General features: G+C 42.9%; 2 protein-coding genes across 12 annotated transcripts; one reads left to right on the top strand and one right to left on the bottom strand.

Annotated features, from left to right (window-relative positions):
• Positions 1-7: 7 nt before the first annotated feature.
• On the bottom strand, positions 8-26,313 carry LOC108073229 (exocyst complex component 4). Of its 11 annotated transcripts, none has more exons than XM_070286811.1 (18): positions 25,904-26,313; positions 22,414-22,582; positions 7,463-7,513; positions 7,337-7,400; positions 6,929-7,257; positions 6,576-6,647; positions 5,763-5,875; positions 5,521-5,683; positions 5,254-5,464; positions 3,811-3,899; positions 3,208-3,548; positions 2,401-3,151; positions 2,214-2,338; positions 1,865-2,161; positions 1,409-1,810; positions 744-1,347; positions 479-685; positions 8-415 (listed from the first exon to the last, which is right to left on the bottom strand). In XM_070286811.1, exons 2-18 carry the CDS (start codon positions 22,477-22,479, stop codon positions 239-241), a joined length of 4,062 nt encoding a protein of 1,353 aa, XP_070142912.1. In that variant the 5' UTR covers positions 22,480-22,582; positions 25,904-26,313; the 3' UTR covers positions 8-238. The 11 variants fall into 11 exon arrangements, 10 of the variants coding, with proteins under 10 accessions (XP_070142912.1, XP_070142911.1, XP_070142913.1 ...); XM_070286810.1 differs by having other exon boundaries at positions 25,972-26,311; XM_070286812.1 differs by lacking the exon at positions 25,904-26,313 and adding an exon at positions 23,146-23,311.
• Positions 24,350-26,435, top strand: jagn (jagunal). The gene is made up of 3 exons (XM_017164779.2): positions 24,350-24,541; positions 24,866-25,238; positions 25,305-26,435. Exons 1-3 carry the CDS (start codon positions 24,453-24,455, stop codon positions 25,434-25,436), a joined length of 594 nt encoding a protein of 197 aa, XP_017020268.1. The 5' UTR covers positions 24,350-24,452; the 3' UTR covers positions 25,437-26,435.
• The last annotated feature ends 252 nt before the right edge of the window (positions 26,436-26,687 follow it).

The following is a 26,687-nucleotide window of genomic DNA, read 5'->3' on the forward strand; positions in this document are numbered from 1 at the left end:
CTCGAACTTCGTTGTTAAATTCTCATTTATTGTGTATAAGCCATTAAAGTACCTGTTAATGAACTTTAGAATATGTATCTATCGCAACACCAAGTGCTCCCCAAATATGTTCAGAACATTCATCCTCATTTTGAGCTTAACACTTAACACGCACACTTTGCACTTACACCTAATGCCGATGTATACAAACATTATGGGTATTCAAATTGATCTCTCTGCCGGCTGGCTGCAGCTTTAATTACACAACAACACCTTTGGAGGGCTTGGCGCCCAGTATATCGGATAGCTTTTGCTGATAGGAAGCCAATTGATTGGCGTCAGTTATGCCAAAGGACTTGCAGGACAACTGCAGGGCATTGAGCAGCTGCATCTCCGAGAACTGTGTGCCTCGCTCCAACAATGCATTCAATATCTCCTGTAAATTAATGCACATTATAAGGAATGCTACAATTTAAATATATTTAAAGAAAATACTCACATCTGGCTGCATGCAAAGCAGCTCGTAAAAGTGCTTGGCCTGATCCAAGGCCACTTCCCTGGAGGCAGTTATGTTGCTCAGCGTCTGCTGCAGGGCAATCGAGTTCCTGCACATGCGTTGGACAGTTATTTGATCGATGTGCTCCAGGTAATTAGAGGCCTGGATTAGGATGCGCGACGCCAAGTGAGCCAGGCCCTCAAAAATGTACTGAAGGAAACCCAAAGAGTTAAGAATGACAACACATCTGACAAAATAGATCACTTACTCTGGTCTTTCTTGGATGTAGAGTGGCGCTAAAGGCCTCATCCATCTCCGACAATCTCTTGGTTAGCACCTGCACCTGCCGATCCGGCTCTAGAATATCATCCTTGGACCCCACATAGCTGTTGGTCCGCACACTCGACTTGGAGCGCAGGTAGTGGAAGCATTGGACGCGAACCTCCAGATGCAGCACCAACAGGCAAGTGTTTGCCAATTCGTCAAACTCCAAGGCCAGATTGGTCAACACCTTGATCGTTCCATCCTTTACGGCAATATCGGCGCTGCACTCGGCGGAGACGGCGTTCAGTCCATTCACCATGGGGCGACGTAGATCATTGGCGAACTCCGAGACGCGACACGAGAACCACTCCATGCTCTCCTGCAGTATGGCCAGCTCCTTGAGCACACTAATCTCGACCAGAATCTCCTGCTGGGTGATCCCACCCTCGCCCAAGTTGCTGGTCAGCATTTCGGCCTCACGGACGTTGCGTTGCTGCACCTGCAAGGGACTCTCCTCCTCCGAAGGCTCGAAACTGCCCCGATGCAGCTTTCGGTTGTGACGCGATTTCTGGCTGGAGGTCTTCAAGTCCGTCCAGTTGGGCAGCGTTCTAGGGGATTAGAGATTGGGATCAAAATAAAGTCAAAGCTGTATTTAAGTGTAATACTTGCTTTAAGAATCTACTAATGTCTTCGTCCTTTAGCCAGGCAACGCTGTATATCCTCTTGTCCTCGGAATCTGGCTGCACTATTCCCCGGTAGGCAGCCTGGCAAATCTCTCTGTAGGCCTTCAGCAGGGCGCAGACCATCTTAAGCAGGTCTTCCGAGTAGCAAGGCAGGTCCTGGATAAGGTTCTTTGTCTCCATGAGCCGTCGCTCGACCATCACAGTTGACTGCAGCAGAGGCCTGCTCAGGTTGAGTGTTTTTATCTCCTCCGGACTTATAATAGTGCGCCATGCGTCCTGATTCTTCGACAGCGACTCGATGGTCAGCTGCAGGTTTCGGTTGTGGCCCTTCGATAGGAATGTGTCCTTAATATAGTTGTCTAAAAAGTCATGCAGACTGCAGGGTTGACTGGAAGCAGGAATAAATATACATTTAAGTCGATTTTAAGGACTTGCTACTCACCCTGGCTTGCACTTCATAAAGTTCTCGATCTCCTTGATGTATCCCATCAGAGGCAGATACACTTTGGTTATGATACTTTGATCCGGCGTGCATATCAGCAGCTTCTCCCTCTGCTTTTTCTCGTGAGGAAAGAGCCCACTGGTTGAGCCCTTGCCGCTGCCCCCAAGCTGCGCGCCCAAATTATCATCCACAGAGGCATCCGATGCGTTGCGACGATGCTCCTTGAAGGAGTCATTGTTGCTGCTGCCACCGCCCACATGCGAGGACTTGTCGAACTTGAACATAGAGCGCTTCGTGCTGAAAGAAGCTTATTAATTAAAGATACAAATTTAGGAGACTATAAGCTTACCTTGGCACTTTACGCCTTAGAAAATAGGAATTTATGTTGCTTGACGGCTCCGAAAAACCCGTTTGGGCACTCTCCTCCGAGGCAGCATTCTGTATGTCCAAGTAGTCGGTGAGCAGGAGTTGCAACTTGAAGAATAAAAATATATATTAAATGCCAAGAATCTTAACTAAAGTTCTTTGTAAATTACCACCGACTGAGCCTGGGCCCAGAAGTCCGTGAGGTCATAAGGTTGGGGTCCCACCACGGAGTACTTCTGGCCCACCGACAGGTAGTTCTTTAGCAGAAGCGTATGAGTCTTGGCAATAGCTTTGAACTGCTTGAATATGATCTCGAGCAGCATGAGCAGCGGATTACCCTCTCCCGTTTCACCGCTCAGCGAAAGCTGCTGCGTTGTCTGGCGCACCACGTTCAGCAGCTCCGTTTGGATTTGAACGCGCAGCGTTTCCAGAGAATCGGGCACCTTGTGCAGCATTCCAAAGGACTCCACAATGATGGCCACGAAGTAGCTCATGCTCAGTTCTGGGTAAATAAGATCTGCATCTTCGATGACCTCGGCCTTGTCCAAATCAAAGTTCTGTGCCATTTCAGCCAGAGCCTTGCGCACTCGAGCGTTCGCTTCGATGCGATCCGTGGAGCGGCGAGCCCCGATTCCCCGAGTGAAGCTGGAGTTCAAGCGGCTGGAGTTGCTGCGCTGGAACGTGGAGAAGGCTTCGTTGGCGGAATTGGTGTACACCTGGCTGACCAGTTCCTCGTGCAGTCGCTGGTACAGCTGCTGGCGACGCGTCTGCAGATCGGCCCTCAGATCAGACAAGCCCTCGACGGCCTGCAAGGGCCCATTGAGTGTAGCCAAGGCATCGGTTAGGGCCTTGCTGGCGTGCAGATACTGACGCTTAGCGGTATAGCTGACCACCCGTTGTGGCACTTTGCGCAGTTCCTGACTGGAAATAAATTAAGCAATTAATCAGAGTCCTAGGCGTTTCCAAGAGTATCTTACATTTGCTCCAGCATCTCTAGCACATACTTGTGCTGCACTGCGTCCGTCCACATCTTCTTAAGCTCATCGCGTCGGCACTGCAGCAGCCTCTTGCAGGCACCGAGGTTCTCCTTGACCGCATGGATCCGCTCCCGGCTGGCGGTCACCTCCGTGGATACCTGACTGAAGAGGGGCAGCACCAGGGTCAGCTGCTGGTCGTGACGCGAAACCAGCTCGTTCAGCCGCAGATCCGAGCGCTTGAACTCCTGCTCGATCTTCTGCTTCTCTTTCTGGCGTTCCTCGGTCGTCTCGCTGAATCCCAGAGATTTAATGACGTTGACCAGAAAGCCACATCCTGCGGACTATTATTAAACACACACATACTTTCATTATTAATCTACCAATAACAACTTATCGTAAAACACAAAAAGAGGGCGTGCAGCAACAACAACAACCAGATGGTGTCGTCATCATCTTTGGAGCCGCAACTCGGGCAGCGGGCATGAAAAACCATTAGTTAACAAACAAAACACAACCAGATGGGGATTTCCATTAAATTTATTGCAGTGGGAGGCTGGTTCGCGAATTGAAAACCATTTTCAGCGACGGTTTGAAGTAATTTACCTCATCCTTGCCGTACTTCACTCCCCTCGGAGGCTTCGTCGGCGGGGGAGCGTCCATGTAGACTTGGTTGAAGCGGAGAATGGACTTGGCTGTTGACGGACGACGGGGGCGGAGGCGGGGCACAGGTTAGCTCAGTATCAACATTATATTCTTTGCAATTTAATGAAATTCTTTTTTCTAAGACCAAAACATAGGTCTGTCAAACTATCGATAGCGCTAGTGGTGGGTTTCGGTCCGCCCCGATTGTCACTGCGATATCGATAAGACGGTTTTGCGGGATTTTCCGGCAAGGTCTATGGTAATGATATTCCGCTGGTCACACTGCAGTTGTTTTAGGCGCCAACTCGATTTCTTTTGAGTTAGTGATATATCCATAATTTTCTTAAACAGCTTGCTTCGATAGTTTGACAGTCCTATGAAAAACAAGATACAATACAGGATTGTTCTTTATAGAGTTTTCAAAGCTCAAAAGCAGCAAATAGAAAAAAGACAGTGTTTCTTTCATTATCAACTTTTATTGTGTAACGGTGTAGTTGCATCTATTATTTATCTGAGTGCTTGGTCGACTTAAACGTCTTCACTAAATTGTTAAGCTAAAGCCAATGCGATAAAACAATTATAATACTTGTTTCAAAAAACGCATGACAGCTGCTACATTGCGTTAAAATGTCCTTTGGTTTTGCGAATTGCTTTGGTTTTTGATTGTTTACACGTACGTTCGTAAATATGCAAATTGTGTGCCTTGGTTTAGTATAAATACTTTAAATAAGCATCTCTTGTCTTGGTGCCTTTAACTTACGCTAATCAAACTTTGTATATGATTCGTTTGTTCACTAAAATAGCAACACTTGAGAACTGTTCACATAAAAATGATACAAATACGTGGGTGGAAAAACAGCAGGAAGGGAGTAACATTTGAGAGTTTTTCGATATAGTTTCTACGTGTGTGTGTGTTTAGGTACAGTTTGCTAGTCGGAGGTATTACATAGATTACATAGATGATTGCTTGTCCATAATACACACATTTAGCAGTTGTGTTTAAGTTCGCTCGAGTGGAAGATATAGATATGAATGCTTTGCTTTCGTTACAGTTTCACAGGTGGGATTCTTAGGGTACATAAGACTAATTGCAGCAACCTCGTTTGCTGCCCTTCCATGGGGATGAGTGTTTTATTCTTTGTTCCGAAGCGATTGCTAATTAAAATTTGGCTTAAAATTCCGCTCGTTCGACGACTAAGAGCAAGCGGTTACATTTGGGATGATTGTTTGGCTCTGGATACGTTCTCAGACTAAAGGTATTTTCACTAGTTTAAGTAAGTTAAATACGCAATTATGCTTAATCTACCAACGCTGGAGGTGTGTACTTCTGTAGCTGAAGAAGCCGTGTAGCCGTGGCTGTGGTCGTTCGCTGTTGTCGTTCTTACTCCTTCTTGGGCAACTCACTGTTCATGATGCTGAGCCGGCGGATGTTGGGCTTGTCGTAGTCCTCCATCGAGATGCCGCGCGACAAACGCCGCGATCCGTTGGCACCCTCTAAGGAACCTGAGCTGGCGGTGGAGAAGGCGCGACCGCGATCCACTCCCGGCATCACCACCGATGTGAGCAGGCCCTGACCCTTGCAGAAGAGCAATATGGACTGGGCCACCTTTCCGGGCTGCAAGATCATTTTTATTATTATAAAATCATGTTATTAATATAAAGAATACATACAGCATCGGCGAGAACATCGCCAGCCCGCTCGATCTTCAGTATGGTCACCCTTTCCTTCTCCACATCACGATGCAGCTTCTCAACCATGGAGGCATAGGGGCTCAGCATGCCCGTGATCAGGATGACATCCACTTTGCAGCCTTTGAGCGTCAAGTCCTTGCGACTGTAGGGGAAGATTACGTTATTAAAAATAATAATAATATAAAATATATAATTTATCTAAAACTTAACCCTGAACTTACTTCATAAATGCTTTGACGTAGAGACCGATGTTCTTGCTGTTTAGGGAGCGATGCAAACGCTTCTGGTACTCGGCCACAATCTTGTCCTTGTCCGGATTCTCGCCCACGATTTGCTGTAAAGTTTGGCGTTTCACCATTTTTTTTTTGTGCAGTGTCAGTAAGCGGAAAGTTGGCATGAGGCCGACGGTCGATAAGTGAAAGTTAAAGCTAGCACAACACTTAGCTACGGACTACGACAATTACACAGCATGCAAAAAGTACAAAAGCATACAATTTAAGAAAGTAAAACTAAAAGCAGAAGAAAGCGATTGTTGCACAATTATTTTTCTTTCCAAATTTTGTTCAACAGTTTCTTGCTTTGGGCCAATTTATTGCCGGATGAATGGAGGGGGGAACGGGAACTATGTACATACCCATTTCTAAAAGAAAGTAACGAGAAATTCCAAAAAAAAAATTAACAAATTAAACATGCAATAAAAAATGGACCTATGACTATCAGAAGGAATCAAATTTAAAGGTCGAGCACTGCAGCACCGATTGAGAGAAGGAGGTATGCGAAATGGTTTGCCTGAGGAAGAGACTTGATAAAGTGACGTTTGATCTGTTTACCTCCATAACCTGAAAGCGCAGACGAACAGGGTTCGTTTGGAGCGGTTGGTTGTTAAGTCAAACATAAAATAGAACAGAAGGTAAAGTGAGTACAACACTGAGACCAAACCAACGACAACACGCACTCCACGGGCACAGCCGGTGGCACATTTAGCTCGTTGGGGTTAGAGCCGACCTCCAACCCATCTGAGGGCCACTACTTACATGTCCGAATTTGTGGTACATCAGAAAGCTCTCAGCCGACTGGGCCACCTCATCGCTCTTCCAGCTAATGAACTGCAAAGGCACAGAGAGAAGGCAGTGTAATTAGTGTTTTACTTGGTCTACTTAGCTACAAAATACTTGGTAAGTAAATAAATTAATATTAGAAAAAAATAAACAATAAAAAGCAGAAAAATATGCTCTTATTATCTTCCTTTTTCTTAGGAAGGCGGTACACCACTGCGTATGAGTTATGCGCTCCCTTAATTTATCATCTTACTTGTGGTTGGACTTAAAACGACTACTGCTTAGGGGAAACCTAATTTATATACCAAGTAATATATAATGCCACCCACCTTGTTCTTGAAGGACTGCACCACACTGGCGGCACTGCCCGTTGCGTTGATCAGAATGAGGCCCAGTGCCCGGCTGGGATGGGCCAACCCAAAACGGGCCAGGACATTCGCACCGGCACCCTCGCCCAAGCCAATCACGTACTTGACGTGCAGATAGTCCAGCACGGTGACCAGGTCCTCGCCCAGAGCCTGAAGCGAAGGGAACGGAAAGCCGTCGGCCAAAGCATCAGCATTGTCCGCGTGCCCCGGCACATCCACGTGTATGAAGCAGGAGCGCTCCTTGATCTCCGTCATGCAGGGGCTGCTCACGAACTCCTGGAAGGAATTATCTGCGGCCGGGCGCCATTAGTTCTCTTTGTGCTCCCAACGCCGGCAGGCAATTAGTTCTCCGGGGAGTCCCCTACTTACGGTTGCAGCCCAGGTCGTGGACCGTGATAAATACAGCTCGCTTCTCCTGCTGGGACAGGTCGCCCTAAATGACAAGGAAATAAATATTATCAGGCCATCCAAAGGGGTCCGGACTCCTCTGCTTACCTGCACTATTACGGTCAGATCCCCGCATTTCTCGGTGCTGATATTGTATTTCTGCAAAGGCGTTAATCAAAAAATATATAAATTGAAGTGTGTGCTTGGAATTTGTTGGGGGAAAAACTTGAAAACTTTGGAACGAGCAAAGTAAGTAAACGGCAAAATCATTTTCACGTTGCCATAAACACAAACTCAAGCGTGAAAAATGACGGGCATGAAATGACCAAAAAATGTGAAATGCTTTTCCCTGTATTTGACTCGGCGAGCGTTAGCTTTTGGCAGGTCCTTGATGTCCTCCCAGGCCTGACTCGTCATGCTCTTTGTGTAAGTTTCGAATTTGAATTTCTCTCGTCCTGGCATGTTAAATATTTGTGTGTGCATTTAATATACATACATATATATATTCGTGCACTGGAATTCGGTATGTAAAATTTAAGGAGATGCCTCAGCAACACACATCCCTAAGCACACCAAACTGTTGAATGTTTGCGTTTTGCCACATAAAAAAAATACACCCAAAATGTCGCTCAGGGGTATTTCTGGCTTTGAACATTCCCTGGGGATTATTTGATGAAATTTTCCAAATTGAATTCTGTGTGCAATTGGCTAAAACTAATACAAAAAGTTAAAGGAGCATGGGTTAGTTTAAAAACCATTTAATTAGCCTTGAGGAGGGAATGCCAAGGGAATTTCGAACTCAAGGGAAATGAAAGAAACATTTAATGGGCTCGAGCAGTTTTAATAATATATCTTAAGTTATTTATTGAGTGGAAATGGGTTTGTGTCAATATGAGTACAGGGAAATAAGGTATACGCTTTAAAAACAAAAATGTAAGAACTAACACGACTGATCCTCAAAAAACAGCAGAAACTCTTCAACACAAAGTATTTATTTACTTACTATAAATTCATTGAGTTGATACATGATACTCTCCTTAATCAAGAGCCCAAGCCAGAAGCGGGAGTCAGTAAATTCCCTGCTCAATATTCAAGCTATCGATTGGGGTAACTGAAGCCCTGAACACCACAAGGCTCTGCAGCCTCTGCCACTGTTGTGGGATGTCAGGAGCATTGTATTGTCCTGGGCTATCAGTTTCAGGCGGCTTCTTCCTCTGCCTTCGAACCCAAATCGAAATTTATTAAAGCGTAAAGCAAATAAGCCAGCAAAGCTCCTCAAATTGAGGCCGGAGCATGGGCCCATCCTGGCTATCCTTATCCCTGGCAACACAAACGCAACTGCTCGAGGACCGCACACACATGCGACCTATATAGCCATTGAGCACTTATTGAAATTGAGTGAAACTATACAAGTGTCAAAAGACCAGCAGCGGCAGTGGTGCCATCAACATCTTCCGGCCAAGAATTTACCTAAGCTCTTTAATGTCTATTCGACTAAATTGGACGAACACCTCCGACACCCACCGTTCATCGGGGTATTTTTGTGTAAGCCCGTAAATAGATAAATAAACGGAATGGGTATTATGTAAATGCATCCGTTGAGTGCCCGGCCGCAGCCTTTGTCCCGCCACTGCCTTTGTTGGCCCAAGACGGTCGGTTGGCGCACCTGCCTCTCTCTCTCTCTCACGTTCCCAGAAATGCCAATAAAAAAAGTTTGGTCTTCCAAATAAAAGCATTAATAAATCAGGCAAATTTGCTACTTATGTAAACTGCGTTGAGCCCATTTGCATGATGACCGAAGGCCAGCTGGCTGGAAACAGGACGCAGGATCAGCCAGCTGCAGTTGCAGTCGCACAGCCAGATTGGCGACTGCTGAGGGAATAATAGCTTGGCAAACAACAAACTACAGGCAAATGGCGCGCCTGGTATCACAAATCAATTGGCATTAATTGAGTGTGAGTCCGGGGCTGTTTGTGTGTGCCAAGGACAAGAGAGCACAAAGGGCAATACTTTAACTACAGATAGCTTTGAAGAGGGGATTTTCCATTTAATATTATCAGGAATTATTAGGAAAAAACAAAATAATAATAAGACTTGTAAAGAAAAATTGGAAACAGGAAGACCGATAAATTTTCAAATTTCAAAATAATTTAAAAGATTTAAATTTACAGTTCAGGACTCCTTGGAATATATATTCTTTCCTTCACATCTTATAATTTAAAATCTTTAATATTAAGCCCCTAGTTTTTCCCTGTGTAAAACGTAAGCTACAGATAAAATACTTGGGTTAACTTGGGGACGTGGGAGACTCATTTACTACCCCGTTTCCGCCACAGAATGACTGCCGTAAAAGTGTTGACAATTGAAGGGGAGAAGAAATAAAGAGATTGTGTCGAGACCTAGGCAACTGTTGGGGAATAGTGTGGTTGGGACGTGTAAGGTCTTCGAGCCAAGTGCGTCCACTCACACAAAAAACCTTTCGTACACCTGTCCAACCTGGCAGAGCGATCAAATATAAAGGTATACATGCCAATGGTGCCATGAAAATCGCTTATAAATAATGAAATTGCCAATAAATTGCACACACCAGCGAGCTTTTGGGGGAGTGGAAAATGAAGGGTGGCCATGTGTCGGCTGTGACAGACTGCCTGCCTGCCTGGCTTGGCCGACTGCACTTTACGACCTGGCGATGCTCATTCATTCACCTTTCCTCCGGCGCTCCGGAGTGACGTCGGCCTGGCACACATCACGGATGATGGATGTCTTGCGGTTGAGCTCAGCCAAAAATGTTCCCCAAATGTTCAGTAGAATGATTTCCACATAAAAGAACACTAGGAGAAATAGCAAGTGACGATTTTTTCTTTATAAAAAACAGGAGGCTTTTAGAAGTTTTTATTGTAAGTGTTTTTTTTCTTATTTTTTATCAACTTTAAAAGTCCTTTATTGTTAACAAGACTTGTACGATTTTCATTATACATGTTTTTCAAACATTTCCCTCTCTGCAAAAGAGCCCTCGATAGTAAAGAAAAGTTTATGTGGCTGTCAATCGAAGTTTTTCCTCGTTTTCTGGCTCTTTCCCTTTCTGCCAGCTCAATTGTAAATCGAAATTGTTTATTGGTTTTTGCGTCAGAGGAACTTTTCAGGCCCCCAAATCAGCTGAGACTTTTCCCCCCACCAAGCCGTCAGTCAATTAAAAAGTCATTTGGCTCAATCGTTTGATTTATGTTGGAAAACCTGGTCCTGCTGTCCCCCTGTCGATGTGCAATGTCCGCTCGCTCGCCGCACATTAATTGACTCTGGGCTGGGTCAATGTTTGCACCTTGCCTCCTATTTGCTGCCATGTGCTCACCCGCATCTCGATTCTTAATTGAGACATACGGCCAGACCACGTAGTCGTCGTCACATCTCTGACTCGGTTTCCCGTGACGGAAACAGGCATGTGAACGACATTGAAGGGAGAATTCGTTTTGCGAAAGAAACAAGTTGGGGGTCAATGGGCAACTGTCATCTGTTAATTACTTTGGGTCTAAGGCAAACAATTTTTGAACTTGTTTACTCTCCTTCTAAATTTTAGAAGCCCAGAAAGATGTGCCTCTGATGCTTTTGCTGTTGAAAAACAAATTTGTTTTTGCATCAACAAAATGGAAAAGCAATAAAATATTTCGTTAAACGAATTGCATTTCCATGTCCACAAAGTTTGGTTTTCTTTTTGAGCGTTCCTTGTGTACCTCCTGGATATCAGCAGCAGATGCGGAAGGATACATACAATGAATTCGGATATCATAGATGAGATGCATACGTTTGTATGCTTTAGGTTTTTGTACCCGAACTGTTCTTTTGTTGGCGGAGAGGCAGCTGGGATGCCTGGAAAACATGCATAAAACTGTATCACTTGCTCCGGCAGGATAACAAAGGGTCTCGGGGGGAGGTTCGGTTGGGTGGAATGGCATCCCATAACCGAGGCGTTGCCCTCGAGCGAGCTCTGGTTGAGAGTTGCAGCTGCCCTGGTTGGTTGCTGTGTACGTGTCAACTCATTGACCTCGTTGCTGATGCTGCTGCCTCGACTTATGCTCCGTGTTGCCATCGCTCTTTAGTCCTCCCATTTCCTGGTCTCATATTTTCCCTGATTTTTCGCAGCCTTTCCTTTTTCTCTTCCTCTGGCTGGCTGTGCTTACACTTTTTTCCATTCCGCCACTCCTCTCCCAATCCGATTTCCCCTTTAATGTCGTAATCATGTGGCAGCGACCTAAGTGCCCATTACCCACGGCAGCCATCCTGCTCCGTCCCACATCGCATCCATCCTAACGTGCGAGTTTGTCAGGAGCTGTCAGTCAGTCAGTCATTCGGTCGGGTTGATTCTGCCGGATTTCTGCCGTAACCTGATGGATTTCACAGTTTGATGGCTTGATGGCTGATATCCCGTGTACTCGATTTCACATTTTTCGACGCCAAATGATCTGAGTTGTTAACTTGTTTATTTAGAATATTGAACTGCTTTGGTTTGGGCTTGATAATGGAAAAAGTTTGTAATACCAATTTGTGAGAGTTGTTTAGTAGGTTTAAAGGTTAAAGCGTTTAAATTTAATAATCAAAATTGTATGTTTTATTTATTATTAAAATAATTAACTTGTCCAAACATTTTAATTAATTATTAAATCATTAAAGAGTTGATTTTTTCTGCCTATCTACGCTCTATTTAAATTTAAGTGATACTTATTAAAAGCAAATAAAAATACCAAAACTAAAAGTAAAGTAAAAGTTAGATAATTAAAACCTCCCCCCTATTCCATTTAAATACAATGCCTTTGTACTTGCTTAATTACCCAGGATCCACGCATTCCCCCTACTATGCCTGTGTTTTAGGTCTTGCCAGGTGGAAATAGGTCGCATTTACGAGTATCTTTGATCGTCCCTCGGCCGTTCAGCTCGTCAGCTTTGATGGGAAAACACAAAACATCGGTGCGGAAAACAAAGAATGGATCCAAGTCGAGGGCTTTGGAGAGCTGCGGCAAGTCGGCTGCAGAAGTCTCTGCCACTCGAACAGAAAGTTTATTTAACAAAGTGCTGGCCATTCACATCCCGGCCACAGTTCCCCATCAAGCCTGCTGCCGTTTTGCCCCTCGCCGGCTTTTCTTTTCCGCTAATCAGCATTTCCCTTGCCGGACACGCCTAACTCAATCGCTGGGATTTCTCCCTTGGCTACATTTATTGCATTCGTAATTTAAAGGGGCCCGGGATTGAGTTCTCGTTTTGGCCCGACCGCGACTCGTGACCGCCTTGACAAACAGATCCTGGACTGGTTGTTTATGGACGGACCGAAAGTTTATTTGCCAGCCACTTCATTTTGGCCAGAAACGTATTCAAGTGTAAATGGACTTCGGTTCATAACCGCACTTGCACCGAAGCACTTTGGGGATCCCCCGGAATCCCCGTGCTGTGTGGATTTTATTCGTATTTGGTTAAGTGCTGTCATATGTCGCCTCCGGCCACGCCCCGCTGGCCCCACAGGACGACAGGAAGGGCAGGCTATATACATATGTATCCATGCGCTGGCTTATTGAATCGATGATGCTTCAGTTTCTGCTGGCCAGCCTGCGTAATGGTAATGTAAATTTAATTATCAGTTGTGGGCTCCGGGCCTGCCATACATTTATGGAAAATTCCTGTCGATCCTATTGACATTGCATTAATCTCAATTAAAATTCAAAATGGCTAACAGGTCGGATGATGCGGGTCTAAAATTTGTAATCAATTTGTAATTACCAAATGTGTCAATTTGCAGGTGCATGGAATGGAAAAGGATAAGAATGCCACAAAATTGGCATGATATTTGATTTGAAATTTGTATTTATTCAAATACACAGCAGGCAAATATTATTGTTTAATTTTGTAAATAAAATAAAAGTATAAGTATTTTTTTGTATTAGGAAATTTCTTTAGATTTATGTATTTACTTCAAATAGTTTCTTCTATATTAAATATTATTTATCATTTTTAAATCAAACCTAATTGTTTTCTGTTTATGAACATAATAAATCCTGATTATGCTCTCATAATAACTGTATCCGTTATCCCTTTAATAAACAATGCAATTATCCCTGCGGTTGTTATGCATTTTTATGGGCTATTATTACAGTAAATACTATTTAATATACAACATTTTTAATGCATAAATGTAGCTATACAGCTAGTAGGTAAATGCCCTTACTTTAATGTAGGCTTGATGCGATTTTCCCGACTGTTGGACAGGCTGTAAAACCCATTACGAAGACTGAGGAAAGCTCTGCGCTAAATGCCGCGGCCTACCACATTAAAAGTGTTTCAAATTTATGAACAACTTTTACAGGGGTACAGGGCACAAGAAAAAAAGAGCGCAAGCCCCCAAGTGATGCGAAAAGTTGGGCAAACAAGAAGAAATTTCCCGCAGACTTTTCTGCCGGCCGGGGCAGGGAACGCATTGCAAGTGAAATTTTTTAATAGACACAAACAAATATGCAAGCATGTAGGCCGGTGCTAAAAGCCACCAATTAAATGTTGTTTAAGTTTCATCCCGCAAACAGCGGTCGGGGGGATAACAGGGCGTATGCGCAACGTTGCCTTGAAAACTTTGACACTTTGCCAATGGCAAAGTTATTACAGCAACGAACAGCCGCCAACTGGTAACTGCTCGGCAGTAGTGTCGTTAGGAACTCATTTCGCCAGACATCGGATGGGAACCCAATTCCGGCAAGTGGAAACCGGGAATTTCATTATAAAAAAAAAAAACAATACAAAATCCCAATATATAAATGGAAACGCATGTTTTCCCATGCCGAGCGGCAAAGTCAACAAGTTTTCCGCTAGTGACCAGGGGGACCCGCCGCCAAACAAAGAAAATGGGAAATGCCAGACGACACAGGGAAAACAAAACGCGAAGAAGGATGAATAAACTTGTCCGTTGTCCGGGAGCGTGGACGGCGGCTTCTCCCATGTGCGGCATATAAACTTTGCGGAAAGGAACCTCCTCGTTTTCTCTAGGAGTGAGTGACTCTGAGCCAGCACAAATTACGGGATATTTCCTCCAAGGCTGCAAATGGAAACCCCGCGGGCTGGCTTTTTATTATTCAGCTGAAAGCCGGAGAAAAATGGGAAAAACCGTTGGAAAATAAGTTGGGTTTGCTGAAGTCTGCTGGGTATGGGAGTGCAGCAGCAAATCATGTATAATGCATAGACCTATATGGACATCATCCCGACCCTCCATTATGCCATTCCCTAATTAAATCCCATCGCATTCAGGCAGCGCCTGAAGGGATAAGCGAATCCCAGCGAAAAAACCGAGATCCGAGCGGAGAAACAAAGCGAATGAGGCAAGAATATAAGTATATATATCGCTGTGGTTTATGCCAGGCAAAGCCCTTTAGTCAGCATATTTAAATGGGAATTGCAATCCAGGATGAGCTGCCACGTGGTCGGGGCTGGCATCAGGAGCAGGATAAAGTCGCACGCTGTATTTGATGAGCTGAGTTGGGTAAAGAAAATGGAAAAATCATGTGGCAGCCAGTCTGAGAGGTGCAAGCAGAAACGTAAAACGTGTTGCTTGGTTGCAAAAGTTCTTAAACTGAGAACTTAATGAGGTTTTCTGACTTTTCACGAAAAAGCTTTCGAGTTTTGTAATTTTTTTAATTCAGTTTTTATATAAATTGAGAAAATATTTATGTTTTCTCTTTAAATAAAGCAATATTTTCAAAAATTCAGAATTTCAAAGATTTCTCTGAAATGTTTTGAAATAAAAGAACGTTTTCTTGAACCAAGTTCCCCCATCTAATTAGCAGCTTAATAAAGAAGAAAGTAGAACGACATTAAGGACGAACGAATGCCATAATTTTGCCAATTTGAGCACCTACATTTGTTTCGGCTCGGTCTACGTAATTATTGTGTGCCAGATGCGACCACAAATGGCACGTAAAAGGCAACATCCAACCAAATGGTTGAGTCGCCCACACAGCCGCACACGGAGTCGAACAAACAGCCACCACATGCAGGACGACGACTACGACTACGACGACAATTATGCAATTTTTATGAGGCGCAGGCCAAAAATTATGCTATGCCCTTTGAACCCGGCTCACTGGGCATCACCACGGGCCAAGAAAATAAAAAGCAAATAGCTGCCAACTGCAAAAGGTAACCCCACCGCAGAGGGGAGTTCTAGGTCACACAAGCTGCCCGCTTAGGCTGCCCAGTTGGATCGCGGTGGAGCTTAGCTTTGGTCTACGCTTTTTTGATTAATAAAGAGCGAACCAAAAAGGACATAGTTTTTGGGTCAGCAACGTTGAAATAAAATCCCGTAATACCTTAGCCCCGTAAATAAAGTTTACTAGTCACTACAATAACTTTAAACAAGATAAAATAAATATAATATAAGCTAAAATTCTCCTAATACCGTCTCACGTACCAAAAAATAAATTCAATCACTTACTGACACCTTTGATAATGGCACAACGAATGCATCGTTAAATATTACGTATACGCACACAGAGAATTCTAGAAAAGTGCATTATCGACACACCAAAAGTGACGGCAAACATAGCGCCAGGAATCCGAAATTAGCCAAGATGCACAAGATGTCAAGAAACTGTCCGACTTTGGTGCAATCTTGGCGGTAAGCTGTCGCAACTTACGCTTATCTTCTCGGGAGCAGAACCAGCTGCAGAAGATGATGAGCTGCCACCGTGCTTTGGGGTTCCCGGCTTCGACATGACTCTCTCGTCGGTGGTTACACTGGCTTCTTCGGTCTTAACTTGGCTTAAACAACGACTGCCGCGCACACAAACGTGTTTTCTACGGTCTTCTATTAGGCGCACAGCAGCACTCAAAAATCGAAACCGTAAACAGAACAGCGAATCAAAATCGGGCGGCAGCGACGCGTTCGTTTTCGTTTTGGGATGCGCAATGTTCGAACGTCTAACGACGACTGTGAAATGGGCTTATCACAAGCGGACAAATAGCGAGAAAAACGCTCGGCATCGCCGGCCGAAAGCCGAGCTTTCCCGAAGGCGTCCGAAGCTGCGCGAAATGGGGAGCAAAACAAAATGATGGAAAGTGAAATGGCCAAGTGAAATCGGTCTCCGGGTCTTCTCCATCCCACCACCCAACTCTTGATGCTTCGCAGGGATGATGCCGTTCAAGAGGAAGGCAGGAATGCAGGGGGCAAGTGTTGAAATGTTGCCGTAGGGCAGTTAGTAGGGAAGGTGTTGGGCCACCGAGTGGCCAGATTGCTGGCCACTAAATTGCGCAGTTAAAAAATGTTTTTGTTGTTAAGCCTAGTACTCTGACGAGAAAAAACCGCTGTATAAATTTAGACAGCGGCCAAACTCCATATAAAAAAAACGGTGTCGAAAAAAAAGAAGAAGAACTTTTAGACACGTCGTTTTTTTCGGTACTCTGACGACGAAAATGAAGCCTGCGAAAATTGAATGGCGTTGCCAGATCAAGATAGTAAACAGCTGATATCGCGCTGTCTAAATAATTCATTTGATTTATTTAGACACCCCTAATGGAGGGAAAGTTGAAGGAAAAAGGTGGCATTGATAGGGGCTGTCAAGGGGAAGCCCATAATATGGAATTTAACCCACAAAAGACATTTTAATGCCATATTTATTAATATTTTTAATATTTTTTTTGAATATTTGTTTACAAACAGCTGTCCAGTGTGACCAAGGAAAATCCTTAAACGCCATAAAAAGTACATTTTCATGGAATTTCCTTAATTTTTTTGGTCACACTAGCTCGGTAGCGAAATAAACAGCGATTCCGCTGTCTAATTTAGACAGCGGGTTTTTCTCGTCAGAGTACTAGGCTTTACAGAAGAGCAGATTTAGGGGGCAGAAAGTGAATGGAATATGTGTGTAATGTGTATTTGCTTTTATCAGCGGAGAACTTTTCTAAGAAGCATAGTTTAGTGTATAACAAATAATCCAAGAAATTCCTAAATATATCAGCTCATTTTAATAATAAGCTGAATGTATGAAAATTGAAATATGAAATATAAATCTGTAATAATACCAGGTAATTTCAAAAATTTAATTAATTTCTTAATATTCTTTTAATGAAACTAACCATTTCCGGTTATTCTGACATTTATTCATCCCATCTGGCAACCCTGTGCGCCCGCCCACACACAGGCACTGACACAGCCACACGCATACGCGCGCACCTCCAGCATGCTGCAGCGCAAATTCCGTTGCCTACTTTTAAGCGCGCTGCTTTTGGCGCCCACACACTGTACGTGTACTTCGTCGGCTTTCGTCCCTGTCCTCGCGTGTATGCGTGCGCCTTATGGGCCTGATGTTAGTGTGAATGTTTTGCATGGGGTTTATATAAAAATCCTTTTTGTCTTACTTTGTTTTCATGGGCATTGTTGAGCAGACTCTTCATTGTTGGCGGCAGGTCTGCTTTCGTGAGCCTTTTTGGCCTCTTTGTTTTGATGTGCTAATTTGTCAGCGCGCGGGAAATGCGCAAATCCTTCGTGCCACCGCCAACCCCCCAACCCCAGTTTGAACAAAATGCGCATTAGATATATGCGTGTCCTAGGTCAAGCCGGGCTATGGTTAGCCTGGGGACTGGGGGGCGTGGCCGCAACTGAGAAACGAATTTTTGATATGGATATGGAAAATGGCAGAAAACCATGAATATTCATGGAAATCGAGAGCAAAGGATACGCGGGCCACGATGATAAGGATTATATGCGAATGTGCTGACACTGTCATCGCCCCACCGAGCTGCCAATGATGCGCTGATGCAGCACGAAAATGCTGAATAAATTCAAAGTAATTTAAAGTTAGATTGAAAAAAGTGCGAAGCGGAAGGGGAAGAGGGGTTAACTGCAATGTGCTGCACGCAATTAGGGAGTAAAGCGAAAATAATGGCAAAGCTGGTAGCAAAAATCGAAATGGGGATGGAAAGAGTTTAAGTAAATGTTTATTTTCAACAGAATTGTATTTTACATAAAAGGTTTGAGGGAGAGTAAGAAAAAACAATGTGGGCAAATAATATATATTTGCTGAATTAAATACAGCACTGAGCGCTTGATTTAAATACAATGTATAAATAAGATAAAATTTCCAATAAATTTCTACTCTTATGAATATACATAGTTAAAAAATTGTTGTATTAAACGTGTGGATTTAACTGATTTAATTTGCTTTTAAAATCCTATTACGTATACGCCATGGTGTCACACCGCGAATTCCTGAATGCGTTGATCTCTTTACAATTCTCATGCATTTTCGACAGGGCTATAAACTGATAAAATGCCATATTATTGTTGTTTTTTTCTGTTTTTTAATTTCGACATGCGCTTTTATTAAACAAAAAGGTGGAGGATGATGATAAAAAGAGCATAAAGCCGGCAGACAGACAAGGGAATTAAGCAAAAAGCGAAGCCACCAACAATGCTGCATGCACATAAACAACAAGGCAACAACACCATTGTGTCAGCTACAATTATCCAGGCAGGTGCTCAGAAGCCACAACAACAAAAACAACAGAAACAACAGCCACCATAGCAACAACAGCGGCAGCACAGCGATTTATGTGCGAAGAAAAGCGCTGGAGCAGGAAAGGCGAATGAGTACAAGATACGCGTTACTAAAGCGGTTAGCTGATGGCAGAAGGGCGTTACTCGGAAGGAGGCGTGGCGAACAATAGAAAAAGTTTTTTAGTCAGAGGGATGGGGCAAGAGTTGGGCTAAAAGGGTGGCTACAATTGAAAGTCCGTAAGCCGATTGCCCAAGGCGGCAGCAGCAGAAAACACAAGTTCAGGTGGAAAAAAATTCAGAACTGGGTACAGAGACGGTTGGTGGGTAAAGCGCAAAAATCCTATTTATGTCAATTCGCAAAGTGGCTGAAGAAAAACTCAACTTCAGGGTTTTTGCCGAAACAAGACAGCGCGGAATTCTCAAAAGATAAACAGCGAATTGTCAAGAGTCAGCGAAACGAGAAGGTAATATTATATTTAGATAACAAATGCAATCAATGTTTTTTGTGGCTTAAATAAAAGCTCTTGGCTAAGACTAAGAACATATTAAATTTTAAAATTTCCGCAATTGAGTGAAAATTTAATAATAACAAAAATATTATATTAATTGGTCACCAAGAAGCTTAGCTAAGCATAAAATTAGGTAAAAACAAATGCAAATCATCAACATTTAAAGCTATACATATTGTTATCCATTGTCTTTGTTGCTATTTATATGCTGTTCTTCTCTTATTTTCCCCACATTTTTAAAATATATTATTTTTCCTCGGTCAAGGCTGGTTTTATTTACCAAAAACACATTTTAAAATGTATTATGCATATTCAATGTGCCAATATGCGATGTTAATTATCAGTGGTTCTTATTTTTCCATATACTATTTAAATGTCACAATTTAAAGCTTTTTATAAATTATTAATTTTAAAATTAACACTCATTTAGAAAAGCTAAGTTACAAACAATTTTAAATCTCATATTTCTAGGAAAGGACTCAGATTTAAGTGTTTAAAAAGCAATCTTTATTTTAATGCCAAGGATTTTAAAAATATGCGAGGATTTAAGAGCTGCAACAGTTTAAATTGGTTCAGCAATCTCCAACCTCTGCGGGATTCAAGTGCAAGGACTTGAGCTGAGCGAATTGTATGCAAACATTTACCCTTGCTGGGGGACGACCCGTGCTCCTGGGGCATCGTAAGCCGTACCAGCAGGATCCAGTAGCAGGAACTGCTGGATGGAGGCAGGAACACTTAAGCCCAAATGGCAACACAAACACACGTGCTGGCAAGGCCACCAGCCGAAGGATGACAACGGCGACACTTGAGCAAATGCGTTTGCCTGTATCCTGTCGCCTGTCGCCAGTTGCCTGCCTCCTGAATCCTGTGTACTCTGTGTCCTGGGTGCTATGTCCTGTTCCCCGCCTACCAAGTGGCAGGCAATCTTCGAGACGAGTTTCCCCCCAGCGAAAAATTTCGCTTTCAAGATATATATGCGCTCGATATTTACGCATTTATTTATGCCGCTCTTTATTAGCTTTTTATCGTTCATTTATTTTGCTCGTTATGTTCGCGTCGTCGTGGTCGCGACTACCGCTCCGCACCACCACCACCCCAGTCTGCCGCCCTGCCAGCTTATTTGCAGTGCTATTTTTGGACCAACAATCCGAGATACGACTGAATGCATACACAAGCAGCGCGTATAGATGGAAATAAGGCCTGATAAAGACATCGATCATCCTCCAGAGTAATCCAAATGGAATGCAAATGAAGCTCATGGTCACTGAAATCCCCACGCTGATTGATAAGCGCCATCCCCATCATCATCCCCGTCCTCATTATCATCCGATTCCACTTGCCCAAATTGGAATGTAAAGTGTAACCAAAGCCGTCGTAAAGCAATTTCCTTTACTCAACACCTGCCTGGCCCCTACTCCCCAATTATCGCTGCCCCTCCTTGGGCTAAGCGAATTATGTAGCTCTCGGAGGGCTCGAGTTTTACTCTCCTGCTCCCTTATTCCGACCCAAAAATTCAATTAACATTTTTAATTCCCTCACTTTGCACTACTTAAGAACGCCCCAGCGGCTCTACAGCCCCTCACCCTGAAAGACAATGTTAAACAGGCGAATATTATTAACACTGCTTTATATTTAGCTATAGAAATGTATAAGGGGAGGACTGAATTTCATTAAGAGTTTTAAAGATAAGATGTTCAGCTAAATATAGAACATAAGTAGCAACCTAATTACTGTTTATGGCATATATTAGGAACTTTTTAGATTTAAAATAAATATAAATAATATTTAAATTCCCTATTTTGCTTTTAGAATTAAACCTTCTCCTTGTTTATACCATTTATACAAGCATTTCTGTTTTTTTCCCTTTATCATATACATTCTTATACACAGAATTCCAATTGAAATGGGTCGGACACTGGTCGTCTCTTCTGTACAATGAACCCTGCCTGTGAATATATCTTTGAGTGTGTGTTCTTCTGACAATTTGCTCTTAATTAAAGCTGCAGCGTTGGCTGACATTAAATAAGTGTCTTTCCATACTCCCCATGTAACTCTTTGATGTCTTTCAATTACTTCCACTTTCCCAACTGCTGACAAATTTTGCTTGGGTTTATTCTGTAGGAATTCCATTGTATTGCAATTCCACACACAGTTGCACATACTAGCCACACACAATGACCATGCAGTTTCGGAGGGCTATTTGCATGCGGCATTTATTTTTAGCACAACCACAACGGAAGACCATAAGTCTCGGACAAAGACTTTTTTGTCTATTTTTCGAATACAAAATTTGGGTTGTCATTGAACTTAAGGGATTAACGAAAAGTCTCTCTCTTTCCAAAAGAAATTTTATATTACTAGAATAGTTATAAAATAATCTATATAATTTAATTTAAAGGTGCAAACAATTTGTAAGCCAATAAAATCAAAAAATGACCCAAGGCAGAGAGAGCTTTCATTCTTAATGGCTATCGCCCTTGCCCCCAAGAAACCCCTGCTGTTTTCCTGTCAACAACACACATGCATAGCGAGACCTTTACCCAGGCCCATAAGAGGCAATCACTCTTGTGATAGGAGGGAACACGCCGACGACCTTGATCCGAGAACAATTCGGCCCCACTCATTAAGGCGATGTGTATAATATAATGTACGAGTGTTTTAGATTAATTAAAGCAGTCGAGCCAAGCCAAACAGAATCGCCAGAGAGAGGTCTGGGTACTAAGAAGCGAGATGCCAGAGGCAAACCCCGCCACCCACGGCCATTTATGTCTAATCAAATATATATATCGGGTACTGCAGGGCGTGTTTCTGGCCTGTTTGGTGTGCGAATGTGTGAAATACATTAACCGCCTCGAGCCATAATTTACGAGCCGTACGATGCCAGCATTGCTGGCCAAATAAATTTGAATTAAGGGAAGCAATGAAGCACAAGCCACAACAAACAAGGGAACAAACAAGAACTTTGAAAATCGATCTCACGATCCGTGGTCACTTGATGCCGGTACCTCGTAAATGGTATTCATAATTCTCACCCGCTCCACCAGACTTTCGGCGCGACGCGCGAAGGAGGCGCGTTTCTCGGCGGCCAGCGCGGACATGATTGGAACTTGGGAAATCGGGGGTACTGGTTTTTCCGGATTATATGGGGATTGCTCGGAAACCGACACAGGCACAGGGGGCGAAAATCACAGGGGACCGCAGCTGGAAGTAAAAAGAGAGGGAAAGTCATTTGACCGATATTAGATATTAGACATTGGTGTTATCTAAGGCACTCGGCACTCGATCGATGTGAATGTCAAGTTCGTATAACTAAACAAATATCACAAGGTATGTCGTGTAAGACAAAGCATATGCAAAAATATCTTTAAGGGGTATATCTATATGTACAGTAGAACTTGTATTTAAGTTTTCTGATATCTTATAAGGAAAATCGATCTTAAATCGTTAAAAATCAATGTTTTTGTAGATTAAATGAATAAAATCTCTTGCAAAAAAGTAAGTTGTAAAAGCTATTGCTGTCTTTATGAGATATCCACTGTAGGTCATATCCAAAGGCAGCCAACACGCGCCAAAATAAGCCCCTGATAAATCAGTTGCTTGAGGTCCCGGCCCACAAACATTGAAAAATTCGTCGAGTATTTTTAATATTTTGCATTTTCTTGGCGGCCACAGTGAAAGACAAGCAATAATCAACAACTTGGCGCTGAATTGCAATTATTTTCTATGCACAATTTCGATTCTTGACATTTATTTTGTAAAATTACCGTTGTTATATCAATTTTGAATTCTTTAAACTTTCAATTAGAAACAGTCAGCTGCCGAGTTCGGCATAAATATTCGCATGGAAATTATCAACAACTGGCATTAAAGACGGAGTGGAGCAGACGCAATTTTCGAGCGGAGACGATCGCATGCGAGAACGCGTCCAAATCGGAGGAATACCGCCGTAGAACTGATGACACATACGACCCGTATGCCCGTCTTTTGTAGCGCGCCGAGCATAAAGAGAGTGAAGCGAGAGAAAATACAAAATTCATTATTTTATTTTTAAATGTCCGCTCTGTCGCTGTCTCTCTCACTCGCTCTTTCTCCATTGTTTACCCGTCTTCTTGGCAGATTGATTTATGGATTTAAATGCAACAGGTGCCAGTGCACCCAAGAGGCACTCGGAAATGGACGTAAGTCCAGCGAAAGACTTTTGAGCACACACCCACTATTCCTATTTTTGAAACTGATTGGAGCACAAAGCTGGTTGCAATTTGCATAATGCTATCATTAGGCACTGCACAATAAATTATGATAATTCTGGTTTGACGTAATGGAAATAATTAGCCAAGTACTAGACCCATTGTAAAAATAGTAGTAGCTCGTTTAATCCAGTAATGCTGCCTACAAATAGCTTAAGAAGATCATAAAGAATAGTCTGACCTGACCATGGCCTGTCAACATTAGAAATTAATGCTTTTATAAGGAAGAAAGCAGGTTAAGTTACTCTTAAGAAAATCATTATATTATGTATTTAGTCCTTGATTAATTACCATTGCTTTTCGTGCTAATGTTTAATTTAATTTATTGTGTCTCTCATTAACGCATGCAACTTAAATTCAATCCTATCTATTATAATAATTTCGCAAAAGTCAACATAATTTGTTTAATTTTACCGCCAAAAGAAAATAATTGCATGTATAGGGGCGACACCTGGCGAGACTATATTTCCTAGCAAATGTGGCGGCGCCACTGTATAAGTTTCGATATATGTTAACAAAAAAAAAAATTTAATAAATAGAAAATAATATAAGAATTTTATATTATATTATATAGGAAAGTTTTTGGGCTTTTTCGAAGCATGTGTTTTTTAACATTTACATATTTTGTATTAATCCACATGCGATACTTTTCACAAATATCGATAAAAGTATCCGCTGATCAGGGGTCTCAACTTTTTGGGATTTTTTAGGGGAAAGCCAAATTGGCATCTGGCAACACTAACCTCGAGTGTGCACTTTTTTTGTGCATTTTTTATTAAAAATAAGCAACGACGTGTGGCAACGAATAACGAAACAGCAACGAAATGGCAACGCGCGGCGGTCCAATGGTGACGGGCACCGACGGCAACGACTTCGAGTTCAGGCAGCGCGTGGCTGGCACATATCAAATTAGGTTATTATTGGGGCGAACACACTCCGAGCTTTCCTCCGCAGCTGTCTCCCACACAGCCGAAATTATCTAATTACTTAAGTGCCTGCGGCAGTAGCTCAATAGTTGGCACGTCGGCTGAGCGGTCTTCTGGCAGGAGGAGCCTTCCTCTCCGCCTGGAGGTCCGGCGAGGCGAAGACCGCCTCCACCCACTTGCAGCTGGGCAAACTGCCAGCTGGGCAGGTGGCAACCTAACGACCTGGCGCCTCAGTAATGGGTTTTGTTTGGGAGCACAGACGACAGAGTCTTCTCGTTTCGATGCAATACTAATATGCTTTTGTCTTGCAGCCTGCTGAACAAATCACGATTGAAGTACTGCATTTTCTTTCACGCCCTGCTCTTCTTCGTGATGCTGGCCAAGCTTACGTCGGACATTCTGGACCGGCTGGACATCTTTGTGTTGGAGATCGAGGAACTAGAGGTGCCGCCGCCGCTGTGGTGGGAGTATGTGTGGGCCGCCTCCCTGCTCACCTCGTTCCTGGGCCTGTCGGCCGCCCGCGGCAACAAGGTGCGCGAGATGCAAAAGTACATGATCGCCATCCTGGTGTTCGCCGTCCTGCCGCTCTTCTACTGCTTTGCCTACTACTTTTCGGACGTTTGGGAGTTTGCCACGCTAGACAAGTCCGTGGAGCTGGACGAGACGGACATTTTCGTGTGGCGCGTACGTAGATATGATAAACTAAATTAGCCCCTTATATTTAAAATGTTGTATAATTTTCCATTACAGGGCTACCCCTACGGCGTGTTTTGGTACGCCTTCTGCTTTGTCGGCTTCCAGGTGCACGGATTTACGCTGTATTTCGCATACAACCTGGTCAAGGCCTGGAAGGCCAGAACTGCCACGCGCAAGTTCCAGTAAAGTCGGATCCGAGAGGAGCCGAGCAAAGTCTAAATACTCGCCAAACTAGCAAACGTCAGAGAGCAGGGAGCAGGCAGTAGCTAAAGAGCTGTAGGGCTATATGTAAATAATTTGGAAAACTTGAAACTAACTCGAAACAATAGTGCACAAAAGCGTAATGAAACTATGGTAAAATTAAAGTTATGCAGCTGTTAAGGTATCGCACATTTTAGTCATACAGGAAGGGAGAGCACACTTAAACGAAGCGTCAGCGTTAAAGTTATTGTTAGTTGAAAGTTAAACCGTTCAAAATGATTAAACAGACTCTTATCCATATACACCTATATACATAATACATATGTACACACACACGCAGCCTTGAGAGGTCAACTAAAGACAGGAAAGCAACTGAAGCCACCAAATTCCCAGAGTCGGAAGAAAAACTAAAAACCACAACCTAGAGATCCACTTCATTTTTGCTTACTTACATTTCGACGTGCCTCGTGTTTGTTAGAAACGTTTTATATATACATTTACACATGGAATATATACATACAACTGTCTATGTTTATGTCCGCGGATGAGTACTTCCTCGCCTAGTTCTTAATTAGTTCTCTTTTCTACATATTTCGAAATCGTTTCATTTTATATAATTTTCTATTCCTTTTAAATTTTGAATTTGTTTTAAAACTATTAGCACAGTTCCAACATACTGTGCGTCGTCTGTCGAAAGTTCAAGAAACTGCCCCAAACTATTTACAAATTTCTATCACTGTTTATACACATAATGATAAAGGAAAATTCAAATGCAATTTGAGTGTTAAAGCAAAGTTCATACAATTTCTGATCGTCAATAATATATTGTGTAATGACAAGTAAGTCGCAGAACTAAACAGAGAATTGAATTTTAATGTAATAATGTTTTTTTAATCGTAATTTATTATTCGACTTTTTAAGTAGTTTTTTTAAAAATCGATCAATAAAGATGCATAAATATTTGTTCTTCTGAGTGGGTTAAAAGGCGTGTATTATTTTATTTGTAATATATTAAATAATTATTAATCTTTCTATTTAAAAATCGATCAAAACTTTAAAATGCCAAGCAATCCTAAGACGATTTTATAAATAGCAAGGTTCCTGAGCTTTTCTTTTGGGAATAAAAATAAAACACCACCAATGGCCGACCATCCCTGCACCCAGCTGGCTTCTTGGTGGTCGTTGCAAGGCTCAACGGCTGTTGGCCACAACAATCGGGCCTTTTTAGTGACCATT

Source organism: Drosophila kikkawai, chromosome 3R (genome assembly GCF_030179895.1).
Source record: "Drosophila kikkawai strain 14028-0561.14 chromosome 3R, DkikHiC1v2, whole genome shotgun sequence".
NCBI classification, from domain to species: domain Eukaryota; kingdom Metazoa; phylum Arthropoda; class Insecta; order Diptera; family Drosophilidae; genus Drosophila; species Drosophila kikkawai.

Bases quoted from the DNA above. Each gene is read 5' to 3' on its own strand.
- LOC108073229 (XM_070286811.1), bottom strand. From the start codon at position 22,479: ATGTCCGCGCTGGCCGCCGAGAAACGCGCCTCCTTCGCGCGTCGCGCC. The intron at 7,401-7,462 runs GTAAGCAGAGGA...CTTGTCATTTAG, and splicing joins ATCTGACCGTAATAGTGCAG to GGCGACCTGTCCCAGCAGGA. The intron at 416-478 runs GTGAGTATTTTC...ATTAATTTACAG, and splicing joins TGCTTTGCATGCAGCCAGAT to GAGATATTGAATGCATTGTT.
- jagn (XM_017164779.2), top strand. From the start codon at position 24,453: ATGGCAACGCGCGGCGGTCCAATGGTGACGGGCACCGACGGCAACGAC. The intron at 24,542-24,865 runs GTTATTATTGGG...TTTGTCTTGCAG, and splicing joins GCTGGCACATATCAAATTAG to CCTGCTGAACAAATCACGAT. The intron at 25,239-25,304 runs GTACGTAGATAT...TTTCCATTACAG, and splicing joins CGGACATTTTCGTGTGGCGC to GGCTACCCCTACGGCGTGTT.